Genomic DNA, 13,115 nt, shown 5'->3' with positions numbered 1-13,115 from the left:
TGAGAAACGATATTGGCTCAGAAGACCAAGATGTTGAATCAGTTTGAGTGGAGATAAGGAATAATAAGGGGAAAAAGTCACTGGTGGGTACACTGTTGGACGGAATATAAATCAAGAAATAATGGAGGCTTGTAAAAAGGAACGGCAATAACCATGGGCGATTTTAACCTTCATATTGATTGGACAAAGCAAATTGGCCAGGGTAGCCTCGAGGAGGAGTTCACAGAGCGTATCCAGGATAGTTTCCTTGAACAGTACGTTGCAGAATCAATCAGGGAGCAGGCTATCTTAGATCCGGTACTGTGTAATGAGACAGGATTAATAAATGATCTCCTAGTAAAGGATCCTCAAGGAATGAGTGACCATAACATAGTTGAATTTCAAATTAAGTTGAAGGATGAGAAAGTTGGTTCTCAAACCAGTGTCCTAAGCTTAAATAAAGGAGACTAAAGGTATGAAGGCAGAGTTGGCTGAAATTGAACTGGGAAAATAGATTAAAGCATGGGACACAGTTGATGAGCAGTGGCAGACATTTAAGGAGATATTTCATAACTCGCAACAAAAATATATCCCAATGAGAAGGAAAGGCTGTAAGAGAAGGGATAACCATCCATGGCTAACTAAGGAAATAAGGGATGGTATCAAATTGAAAACAAGGGCATACAATGTGGCCAAGACTGGTGGGAGGCCAGAGGATTGGGAATTTTTTAAAAGTTGGCAAAGAACGACTAAAAAAATGATAGGGAGGGAAGATAGATGATGAAAGTAAACTAGCATGGAATATAAAAATAGATAGTAAGAGTTTCTACAGGTACATAAAAATGAAAAAAGAGTGGCTAAAGAGGATGAGCCTAGGGAATTAATAATGGAGAACAGGGAAATGGCAGAGACGTTGAACAAATATTTTATATCAGTCTTCACGGTAGAAGACACTAAAAACGTCCCAATAGTGGATAATCAAGGGGCTATAGGGAGGGAAGAACTTAATACAATCACTATCATTAATGAAGTAGTACTCGGTAAAATAATGGGACTAAAGGCGGACAAGTCCCCTGGATCTGATGGCTTACATCCTTGGGTCATAAAAGAGGTAGCTGCACAGATAGTGGATGCATTGGTTGTAATCTACCAAAATTCCCTGGATTCTGGGGCAGTCCGAGCGGATTGCAAAAATCGCAAATGTAACGCCTCTATCTAAAAAAAGGAGGCAGACAAAAAGCAGGAAACGATAGACCAGTTAACCTAACATCTGTCATTGGGCAAATGCTGGAGTCCATTATTAAAGAAGCAGTAGCAGGACATTTGGAAAGGTATTTCCAGAAGGAGTTCAATAACATGCCACATAAAAGATTATTGCACAAGATAAAAGTTCATGGGGTTGGGGGTAATATATTAGCATGGATAGAGGATTGGCTAACTAACAGAAACAGAGTCAGGATAAATGTGTCATTTTCCAGTTGGCAAACAGTAACTAGTGGGGTGCCGCAGGGATCAGTGCTGGGGCTTCAACTATTTACAATCTATATTAATGACTTGGATGAAGGGACAGAGTGTAATGTAGCCAAGTTTGCTGATGATACAAAGATGGGTGGGAAAGCAATTGCGAGGAGGACACAAAAAATCTGCAACGGTCTATAGACAGGCTAAGTGAGTGGGCAAAGATTTGGCAGATGGAGTATAATGTGGGAAAATGTGAGGTTATCCACTTTGGCAGAAAAAATAGAAAAGCAAATTATTATTTAAATGGAGAAAAATTGCAAAGTGCTGCAGTACAGAGGGACCTGGGGGTCCTTGTGCATGAAACACAAAGAATGAGTATGCAGGTACAGCAAGTAATCAGGAAGGTAAATGGAGTGTTGGGCTTTCTTGCTAGGGGGATAGAGTATAAAAGCAGAGAAGTCCTACTACAACTGTACAGGGTTATTGGTAAGGTCACACCTCGAGTACTCCATACAGTTTTGGTCTCCGTATTTAAGGAAGGATATACTTGCATTGGAGGCAGTTCAGAGAAGCTTCACTAGGTTGATTCCAGAGATGAGGGGGTTGACTTATGAAGATAGGTTGAGTAGGTTGGGCCGATACTCATTGGAGTTCAGAAAAATGAGAGGTGACCTTATCAAAACATACAAGATAATGAGGGGGCTCGACAAAGGTGGATGCAGAGAGGATATTTCCACTCAAAGGGAAAACTCAAACTAGGGGACATAGTCTCAGACTAAGGGCCGCCCATTTAAAACTGAGATGAGGAGGAATTTCTTCTCTCAAAGGGTTGTAAAATCTATGGAATTCTCTGACCCAGAGAGCTGTGGAGGCTGGGTCATGGAATATATTTGAGGAGGAGATAGACAGATTTTTGAGCGATAAGGGAATAAAGAGTTATGGGGAGCGGGCAGGGAAGTGGAGCCAAGTCCATGATGAGATCAGCCATGATCTTATTAAATGGCGGAGCAGGCTTGAGGGACAGGTGGCCTACTCCTGCTCCTATTTCTTAGGTTTCTATGTCTAGAGGTAACAAAGGCATGGATGAGGGTTTCAGCAGCGGATGAGCTGAGGCCGGAGCGGAGGCAGGCGTTGTGTATTTGCTTCATGGGTTCTTCGCTTATGAATTCATAGCTACATATTTGCTGTAAAGAACTAGCTGGTTTATTAGCAAAGGTTTATCAAACTGAACACTACCAGTTCATCCACCAGGCTCACAACTGCATGCCTCATCGTGGAGAAGCTGAACACAATTAACTGGAGTTTTATTGAGTCTTGTGAACGTCACATGATTGGCTAAGCCACTCACAGTGCAACAGCTCCACAAGCCTGTGAGCATGCTCACAGGTGCATACATTATAGCGGGCAATATTACGGAGGTGGAAATAGGTGGTCTTAGTTATGCCACGGATATAAACTCATTTCAGGGTCAAATATGACACCAAGCTTGCGAACAGTGTGGTTCAGCGCAAGACAGAAGTTGGGGAGAGGGATGGAGCCGTTGCCTCGGGAATGGATTTTGTGGCGGGGACCGATGGCTTCGGTCTTCCCAATATTTAATTGGATAAAATTTCTACTCATCCAGAACTGAACGTCGGACAAGCAGTCTGACAATTTAGAGTCCGTGGAGGGGTTGAAAAAAAGTGGTTGTGAGGGAGAGCTGGGTGTCATCAGCGTGGAAACTGACGTTTTTTTCAGATGATGTTGACAAGGGGCAACATGTAGATGAGAAATAAGAGGGGGCCAAAGATACATCCTTGGGGGACACCAGAGTTAAGGATGCGGGAGCAGGAAGAGAAGCCATTGCAGGTGATTCTCTGGCTATGATTAGATAGATACGAATGGAACCAGGTCTTGAAGTTGGCAGGACAACTTGAGGGCTGTTAAAAAGGCATACAAAAGGAAGAGAGCAGGCGCGTGTATGGGGGGGGGGGGGGGGAAAGAGAGAAGAGAGAGCGCGCGTGTATGGGGGGGGGGGGGAGGGGGGGAGACAGTGGCTATGCGCGGGGAGGAGAAGAGAGAGGGGGGGAAGCGAGAGAGAGAGAGGGGGGAGAGAGAGAGGGGGAAGAGAGGGGGGGGGGGGGAAGAGAGAGAGGGGGGGGGGAGAAGAGAGAGAGAGGGGGGGAAGAGAGAGAGGGGGGGGGGAGAAGAGAGAGAGAGGGGGGGAAGAGAGAGAGAGAGAGGGGGAAGAGAGAGAGAGAGAGGGGGAAGAGAGAGAGAGAGAGAGGGGGGAGAGAGAGAGAGAGAGGGGGAAGAGAGAGAGAGAGGGGGAAGAGAGAGAGAGAGGGGGAAGAGAGAGAGAGAGGGGGAAGAGAGAGAGAGAGGGGGAAGAGAGAGAGAGAGGGGGAAGAGAGAGAGAGAGGGGGAAGGGAGAGAGAGAGAGGGGGAAGGGAGAGAGAGAGAGGGGAGAGAGAGAGAGAGGGGGGAAGAGAGAGAGAGGGGGGGAAGAGAGAGAGAGGGGAGGGGTTATTTAAAGTGTGTTTGTTTTTCATTGAGGTTTTATTGGAAATGTGCTGTGGAAAAAATAAATAATAACTTTTTCAATTGTTCCTCAATTTGAACAAAAGGCATGTTACACTGTAAGATGAATACCAAAGCCAGCACATATCCAGAGTCAGGATGGTGACAGATGTGCTGTAATACTGGAAACAAATTCAGAGACCTGCAGTTTATACCTGAAGACCGTTACTACTGATTAACTAATTTTCAGCTTTTGAAGTTGTACATGCTTGTACTCCAGATCACCCAATTCTGTGGTCACTGCCTCTGCAGATTTAAGTTGTAAAAATTAGTTATCAGAATTTGTCAACTCAAATCCAGTATTTGCCATTTCCAAAATGAGCTTGATAGCATAACCAGGAATATATTTCATCCAGCTTGCAAAGTGGTGCCCGGAGAAGATGGTTTTGTAGTCGTAAGATCAAGTTTCCATTATTCGGATCTGGATCTATGAAAGAGATCTCTCTCTCGGTCCTCCCCTTTTAAAGGCAGAGATACTCATACTCGGGTATGGTGCTGACAATTTCCCAGTGCTTTGCAGGATTAACCATTCTTCATGTTTTATTTTGGCCACAGAAACTGATCACTATATTCAAGAGTCACCAAACCAGACTGCTCAGAGAATGTCCCAAGCAGAGAATTTCTTGACCTGTTGTGGAGTGCACATTCTCCAATATGTAGGATATGGGAATGGGAGAAAACTCAGAACATAGCATCCTCAAACGAATTGATCCCTATAAAAACCATTACAAATAGACCAACCATCTCCCTGTTTTGCTACACAAACACATGGACATGCCTTCAGACAAGACACAATAGTCCAGGTAAATCATAGAGCAAGTTAAATATAAGAAAACTAAGAACATTATTTAATTGAAAGCATATCTATTATTAAGTTGCATTTTAAAAACAGATTCAGAGTAAGAATGCTGAAGAAATGATTCACAATATGGAGTCCATTACTGCTTTGCAATCTTGATGACTCCAGTCCTTTCAAGCTTCCCAGCAAAAGTGAATTGTGCAACACACTGGTGAAATCTTTAAATTCCTTTCAAAAGAATGACTTGGTAGCTGCAAAACCATGGCAGTGGTCTTTTGAATAGGACACCTAAGGTCAAAGAGAAATTTTGATTGCTGCTCATGCTCAGGTAAATGTAAAAGATCTTATGACACTACTTCAAAGAAGAGCAGGGCCTAGTATCCTTCAGTATTCTAGCCAATATTATCTCTCAACAAACATCACCAAAACAGATTATCTGGTCATTATCACATTGCCGTTTGTAGAAGCTTGCTGTGAGCAAATTGACCGCCGCATTTCCTACATAACAACTGTGATTACACTTCAAAATGTACTTAATTGACTGTAAAGTGCTTTGGGATGTCCTGAAGCCAGTGACCATAATTCAATCAGATTCAAGGTAGTTATGGATAATGACAAGGATAGACCAGGAATAAAAGTCCCAATTGGGGAAAAGCTAACTTTGCTCAGTTGAGAAGTGATTTGGCCACACTGGACTGGAAAAACTACTTGTGGGTAAATCAGTGTCAGAACAGTGGGAAGCATTCAAGGAGGAAATCTGGAGGGCCCAGGCCAAATATGTGCCCTTAAAGAAAAAGGGTGGGAATAACAATTCTAGAGCCCCCTGGATGTCTAGGGACTTATAGGGGAGGATAAAGAAAAAAAGGGAAGCTTATGTCATATACCAATGGATAACTACTGTAGAATCTCTGGAGAAAAAACAGGAAGCTCAGAGGTGAAATTAAAAAGGATATTAGGAATGCTAAGCGAGAGCATGAAAAATTCTTGGCAAGTAAAATCAAGGAAAACCCAAATATGTTCCATAAATACAGGTTGAGCATCCAAAATCCGGAGTTCCGGAATATTCTGGACTCCGGGACGATCCATGGCCTCCTTCTGCGCTGTAAATTTCTATGTTTCTATGAAAGGCGCTATATAAATGAAAGTCTTTCTTTCTGTTTCAAAGGATTGTTTTCCCATCACTCCCAATAGCAGTCAATACTGCCATGTAAATGCACGAAACAGCATTGAGAAGTTGCAAATGACAACTTTTAAATATTAATCTGCTAGTATTCTCAAATCTGTTCGCTGTATCAAATCGGCAGCATCACAAGCCTGTCACCAAACCAAACATAATCCCGAACTAAATATTCCCCAGCTGTTCAGCAAAAACCTAAGGCCACAATAATTAGGTTGCATAAGTTTTGACTGGACCTCATTTGGAGTACTGTGTACAATTTGTTCTCCCACCTCAAGCCAGACATTGCAGCTCCAGAGAAGTTAGAGGGAGCAGGTCAATGAGGATGCTCTCCAGCTCACTGCACTGAGTCTTGGAATTAACATTCCTGCTTTGAGTTTGGATTTGATAGAACTGTAGACTTGGAGGGGATATGATTCAGGTATTCAAAATGCTTAAGTTCATGGATAATACACAAGTGGATTGAGGTGATGGGGGTGGAGGGAGAGGGATAGAGTAGAACCTAAGGACCACCTATTTAAACTGAGAAAGTAGATTGAGATTCGACAGTGGAATTTCTTCTCCCCTTGGATGGTGACCAACTTATGGAACAGAATTCCAGAGGTGGTTGTGAAAAGCTAGGTGATCACAGCAGAAGGATGGCAAGATTCCTGATAATAATTAATGGCCTTCTAAGCTTGCCTCGGAGGTGTTGGAGAGGAATTTGAGACAGAATTCCTAAATTGGCTACAAGTTTGTATTTCTTTTCTGCTCCCAGGAAGATAGGTAGGTCCATATGGATGAATTTCGGAAATAAAATGGGGTGAGCGCAAATGGGTCCATGGACCTTTACTTGTCCTGAGTACATAACCCAACAGGAACAGATGTTATGAATGGTAACTCATTGACTTAAAAAAAAATACATTATTTGATTTGGCTCCCAGCATCATTTAGCATTCTTGCTTCATCATGGAAAGTTAGATTGTTAGATATTAGTTTACATTTACAACCACGACAAAAACATTTCAATCAAACTTGGAAGAGTTAAAAAGGATTAACTTGCACTGTCTGTTTGCTGGCTTTAATCCAGAGCGATCTACAGGTCATAGTCTGATATAAAGCACATCATTTCTCAATCAGTGTAAAATGTCAAATATAGGTATTAGCTTTTGAAAGGATTATACAGGCGGAGCGTCCAAAATCCGGAGTTCCAGAATGTTCTGGAATCCGGAGTTCCGGAATCTGGACCCGTTGCCCCTGCTGACCTCAGGGTCCCGTGGCTGCCTGACATTGGGCCTCACCATGCCGCCCCTCCCCTTACCTGGGGGCCTCCTTGCCGGCCCGCCCGAACACCACCTCCACAGGGCCGGCCGGCCCGAGCAGCTCCTCTTGGGCGGGGCCCGCCCGAACACCACCTTGATGGCGGGGCACCGCCTGCAACCTCATCAACAGGGCCGGCGGCCCAAACAGCTCCTTGGTGGGGATCCCCTCCTTTCTGATGTTCCGAAATCCGGAAATAGCCGAACCTGGGCTCGGGCGTTTCGAGATTCGTGACGTCAGAAAGACGATCTAAAGTCCAGAAAACGCGGAATCCGGAACAGCCTCGGTCCAGAGGGCTCCGGATTCTGGATGCTGCACCTGTACTTCAAGATTTTGAGCTTGAAATTCACAGAAGCTCACGATACCGAGAAGTGTCTACAGTGCCTCAATGATAGTGTACAACTGTTTCTTAAAATTATTCCAACATTTTTGCTTCAACCATTCTAAAAAGAGCATGTGATCTGCAACAGTCACTGCAGTTTTATTGTTCACCTCTGCTGTTTATAGCTAGTAGGTTACAGCTGGTGTTGTAACTTTAGCTGCAGTTTTGTGCAGTACTGGAAACAAAGTGCTTATTTATTGGGAATCATTGCTGCTAAACGACTGCTGTCCATAAACCACATCATGGTGGTTTCGCGGAAAATGTGAGTGGCTTATAGCATGTGACTGCATCTGTTTCTCCAAATAACTATTTCCAGCCTTTTGCAATTTTTATCGAGGCATTTAGTTACAAATACTCTTGAAGGTTTAAATATTAGACGGGTCTCACCTTTTAAAATTTGATTGTGAGCAACCTTGCACCCTCTGAGCTCAGTGTAAAACACTGAAATCCTCATTAAAGCATAGTTGCAGCTAAAACAATAATCAGCTTTTTACTGCGTTTACCCACGTGCTGCTTATTGCATCCTTATATTTTCCACAAAATTGATCCAAAACTGCTTGTAACTATCATTTATTCTACTCCAACTTAGTGTCATTGGCGCACGGTTCAAGGCAGGCGAGAGTTTGGAGAATAATGGGAGATAATCAGAGCCATGCCATCCCGTATTCCCCACAGTTAACAGGATAGCTTAAATATCCAAAGCCCTCAGCTACTCCAAGCTAACAGATAGAATGATAAAACATGAACTATATGTCTCAGTAGTCCTCTGGAATCTTGCCCAAGTGGCTATTCTTTATCTGGTGGCAGACAATTATCCTTGGAGAGAATCACAGCCAGACCAATCTTGTCCTCATTTAGACTCTCGTGCATTCCAACAGAGGTCACTAAAGAAAGTGCTTGGATTTATACAGTGCCTTTCACAACCTCAGGATGTCCCAAACTGCTTTTTAGCCAATTAAGTACTTTTGAAGTAAAGTCACTGTTGTAATGTATGAAACGCGGCAATTAATTTGCACAAAGCAAGATCCCACAAACAGCAATGTTAACGAGCAGCGCGAGTCCGGGGTGCGTGGAGAGGCCTATAAAGGCCCAACGTCGGAGGAGGAGCGGCAGTTCAAGCAGCGCGAGTCCGGGGTGCGTGGAGAGGCTTATAAAAGCCCAACGTCGGAGGAGGAGCGGCAGTTCGAGCAGCGCAAGTCCGGGATGCGTGGAGAGGCCTATAAAGGCCCACTTTGTACAGCTCCAGCCGGGAGAAAAAGCAAAAAAGTATAAAGAAATCAAAAGGTGACGTCACAGCCAAAGGGGTAAGTGATTGGTGAGTAGCTTTTCTTTTTCTTTTTTATATCAGTAAGTAACCTGTTAACATTGTTGTCGCCAAATTAAGTGTATCTAAAGGTTAAGTCATGGCAGGAGAGCTCGGTCACGTGATATGCTCCTCCTGTACCATGTGGGAACTCAGGGACACTTCCGGTGTCCCTGATGACTAAGTGTGCAGGAAGTGTATCCGCCTCCAGCTCCTGACAGACCGCACTGCGGAATTGGAGCTGAGGGTGGATTCACTCTGGAGCATCCACGATGCTGACAATGACGTGAGTAGCACGTGTAGCGAGTTGGTCTTACTGCAGGTGAAGGGTCCACAGCCAGATAGGGAATGGAAGACCAGCAGGAAGAGCAGTGCAAGGAAGGTAGTGCACGAGTCCCCTGCGGTCATCCCCCTGCAAACAGATACACCGCTTTGAGTACTGTTGAGGGGACGACTCATCAGGGGAGGGCAGCAGCAGCCAAGTTCAAGGCACCGTGGCTGGCTCTGCTGCACAGGAGGGCAGGAAAAAGAGTGGGAGAGCGATCGCGATAGGGGATTCAATTGTAAGGGGAATAGCTAAGCGTTTCTGCATCCGCAACCGAGACTCCAGGATGGTATGTTGCCTCCCTGGTGCAAGGGTCAAGGATGTCTCGGAGCGGGTGCAGGACATTCTGAAAAGGGAGGGTGAACAGCCAGTTGTCGTGGAGCACATTGGTACCAACGATATAGGTAAAAAAGCAGGATGAGGTCCCAAGAGACGAATTTAAGTAGTTAGGAGCTAAATTAAAAGTAGGACCTCAAAAGTAGTAATCTCGGGATTGCTACCAGTGCCACGTGCTAGTCAGAGTAGGAATCGCAGGATAGCTCAGATGAATACGTGGCTTGAGCAGTGGTGCAGCAGGGAGGGATTCAAATTCCTGGGGCTTTGGAACCGGATCTGGAGGAGGTGGGACCAGTACAAAATCGGACGGTCTGCACCATAGCAGGACCGGAACCAATGTCCTAGGGGGAGTGTTTGCTAGTGCTGTTGGGGAGGAGTTAAACTAATATGGCAGGGGGATGGGAACCAATGCAGGGAGACAGAGGGAAACAAAATGGAGACAGAAGCAAAAGATAGAAAGGAGATGAGTAAAAGTGGAGGGCAGAGAAACCCAAGGCAAAAAACAAAAAGGGCCACTGTACAGCCAAATTCTAAAGGGTCAAAGTGTAATAAAAAGGCAAGCCTGAAAGCTCTGTGCCTCAATGCGAGGAGTATTCGGAACCCAGGAGAGGGCTCTGAGCTAGTTAGAGTGGGTGAGAGCTCAGATGAACAGGACCCCAAGAAAGGATGCAAAAGGCAGGAGGCAACAGAGCAGAGTAGCACTGGGGTAAGTGTAAACCACGAGGTGACAGGAAGGGACAATATGTATGAATATAAAGGGGCTGCAGGAGGGGTCAAAACTAAAAATCATGGTTTAAAAACTAGTATTAAAACACTTTACCTAAACGCACGCAGCATTCAAAATAAAGTAAATGAGTTGACGGCACAAATCATGACAAATGGGTATGATTTGGTGGCCATTACAGAAACGTGGTTGCAGGGTGGCCAAGTTAAACATACAGGGGTATCTGACAATTCGGAAGGATAGACAAGAAGGGAAAGTAGGTGGGGTAGCTCTGTTAATAAAGGATGATATCAGGGCAGTTGTGAGACGATATTGGCTCTAATGAACAAAATATTGAATAATTGTGGGTGGAGATTAGAGATAGTAAGGGGAAAAAGTCACTGGTAGTTTATAGGCCCCCAAATAATAACTTCACGGTGGGGCGGACAATAATCAAGGGAATGATGGAGGCATATGAAAAAGGAACGGCAGTAATCATGGGGGATTTTAACCTACATATCGATTGGTCAAATCAAATCGCACGGGGTAGCCTTCAGGAGGAATTCATAGAATGCATACGGGATTGTTTCTTAGAACAGTATGTTACAGAACCTACAAGGGAGCAAGCTATCTTAGATCTGGTCCTGTGTAATGAGACAGGAATAATAAATGATCATCTCGTAAAATATCCTCTCGGAATGAGTGATCACAGTATGGTTGAATTTGTAATACAAATTGAGGGTGAGGAAGTAGTGTCTCAAACGAGCGTACTATGCTTAAACAAAGGGGACTACAGTGGGATGAGGGCAGAATTGGCTAAAGTAGACTGGGAACACAGACTAAACAGTGGCACAATTGGAGGAACAGTGGAGGACTTTTAAGGAGCTCTTTCATAGTGCTCAACAAAAATATATTCCAGTGAAAAAGAAGGACGGTGAGAGAAGGGATAACCAGCCGTGGATAACCAAGGAAATAAAGGAGAGGATCAAATTAAAAACCAATGCGTATAAGGTGGCCAAGGTTAGTGGGAAACTAGAAGATTGGGAAAATTTTAAACGGTAGCAAAGAATGACTAAGAGAGCAATAAAGAAAGGAAAGATAGATTACGAAAGTAAACTTGCGCAAAACATAAAAACAGATGGTAAAAGCTTTTACCGATATATAAAACGGAAAAGAGTGACGAAAGTAAATGTTGGTCCCTTAGAAGATGAGAAGGGGGATTTAATAATGGGAAATGTGGAAATGGCTGAGACCTTAAACAATTACTTTGCTTCGGTCTTCACAGTGGAAGACACAAAAACCATGCCAGAAATTGCTGGTCACGGGAATGTGGGAAGGGAGGATCTTGAGATAATCATTATCGCTAGGGCGGTAGTGCTGGACAGGCAAATGGGACTCAAGGTGGACAAGTCCCCTGGTCCTGATGAAATGCATCCCAGGGTATTAAAAGAGATGGTGGAAGTTATAGCAGATGCATTAGTTATAATCTACCAAAATTCTCTGGACTCTGGGGAGGTACCATCAGATTGGAAAGCAGCTAATGTAACGCCTCTATTTAAAAAAGGGGGCAGACAAAAGGCAGGTAATTATAGGCCGGTTAGTTTAACATCTGTAGTGGTGAAAATGCTTGAAGCTATCATTAAGGAAGAAATAGCGGGACATCTAGATTGGAATAGTGCAATCAAGCAGACGCAACATGGATTCATGAAGGGGAAATCATGTTTAACTAATTTACTGGAATTCTTTGAGAATATAACGAGCATGGTGGATAGAGGTGTACCGATGGATATGGTGTATTTAGATTTCCAAAAGGCATTCGATAAGGTGCCACACAAAAGGTTACTGCAGAAGATAAAGGTACGCAGAGTCAGAAGAAATGTATTAGCATGGATCGAGAATTGGCTGGCTAACAGAAAGCAGAGAGTCGGGATAAATGGGTCCTTTTCGGATTGGAAATCGGTGGTTAGTCGTGTGCCACAGGGATCGGTGCTGGGACCACAACTGTTTACAATATACATAGATGACCTGGAAGAGGGGACAGAGTGTAGTCAAACAAAATTTGCAGATGACACAAAGATTAGTGGGAAAGCGGGTTGTGTAGAGGACACAGAGAGGCTGCAAAGAGATTTAGATAGGTTAAGCGAATGGGCTAAGGTTTGGCAGATGGAATACAATGTCGGAAAATGTGTGGTCATCCACCTTGGGAAAAAAAAACAGTAAAAGGGAGTATTATTTGAATGGGGAGAAATTACAACATGCTGTGGTGCAGAGGGACCTGGGGGTCCTTGTGCATGAATCCCAAAAAGTTAGTTTGCAGGTGCAGCAGGTAATCAGGAAGGCGAATGGAATGTTGGCCTTCATTGCGAGAGGGATGGAGTACAAAAGCAGGGAGGTCCTGCTGCAACTGTATAGGGTATTGGTGAGGCCGCACCTGGAGTACTGCGTGCAGTTTTGGTCACCTTACTTAAGGAAGGATATACTAGCTTTGGAGGGGGTACAGAGATGATTCACTAGGCTGATTCCGGAGATGAGGGGGTTACTTTATGATGATAGATTGAGTAGACTGGGTCTTTACTCGTTGGAGTTCAGAAGGATGAGGGGTGATCTTACAGAAACATTTAAAATAATGAAAGGGATAGACAAGATAGAGGCAGAGAGGTTGTTTCCACTGGTCGGGGAGACTAGAACTCGGGGGCACAGCCTCAAAATACGGGGGAGCCAATTTAAAACAGAGCTGAGAAGGAATTTCTTCTCCCAAAGGGTTGTGAATCTGTGTAATTCTCTGCCCAAGG

General features: G+C 44.2%; 1 protein-coding gene across 2 annotated transcripts in view; it reads right to left on the bottom strand.

The window, feature by feature from the left end:
• Positions 1-13,115, bottom strand: part of commd1 (copper metabolism (Murr1) domain containing 1) — a 164,439-nt gene that overhangs the window by 71,764 nt on the left and 79,560 nt on the right. Inside the window, exon 3 of one of the 2 annotated variants that reach the window (XM_070889741.1) lies at positions 5,001-5,086. The exons of the other annotated variant lie outside the window; for it this stretch is intronic. Coding sequence (XP_070745842.1) covers positions 5,030-5,086 — 57 coding nt within the window. The 3' untranslated portion in view covers positions 5,001-5,029. Of the gene's footprint in view, positions 1-5,000; positions 5,087-13,115 lie in introns of those variants that run through there. 2 annotated transcript variants of the gene reach the window in all.

This window comes from Pristiophorus japonicus, chromosome 9 (assembly GCF_044704955.1).
Source record: "Pristiophorus japonicus isolate sPriJap1 chromosome 9, sPriJap1.hap1, whole genome shotgun sequence".
In the NCBI taxonomy this organism is placed as follows: Eukaryota; Metazoa; Chordata; class Chondrichthyes; family Pristiophoridae; genus Pristiophorus; species Pristiophorus japonicus.
The sequence above is the reverse complement of the archived record's forward strand: the minus strand, read 5'-3'. Positions and strand labels throughout refer to the sequence as shown.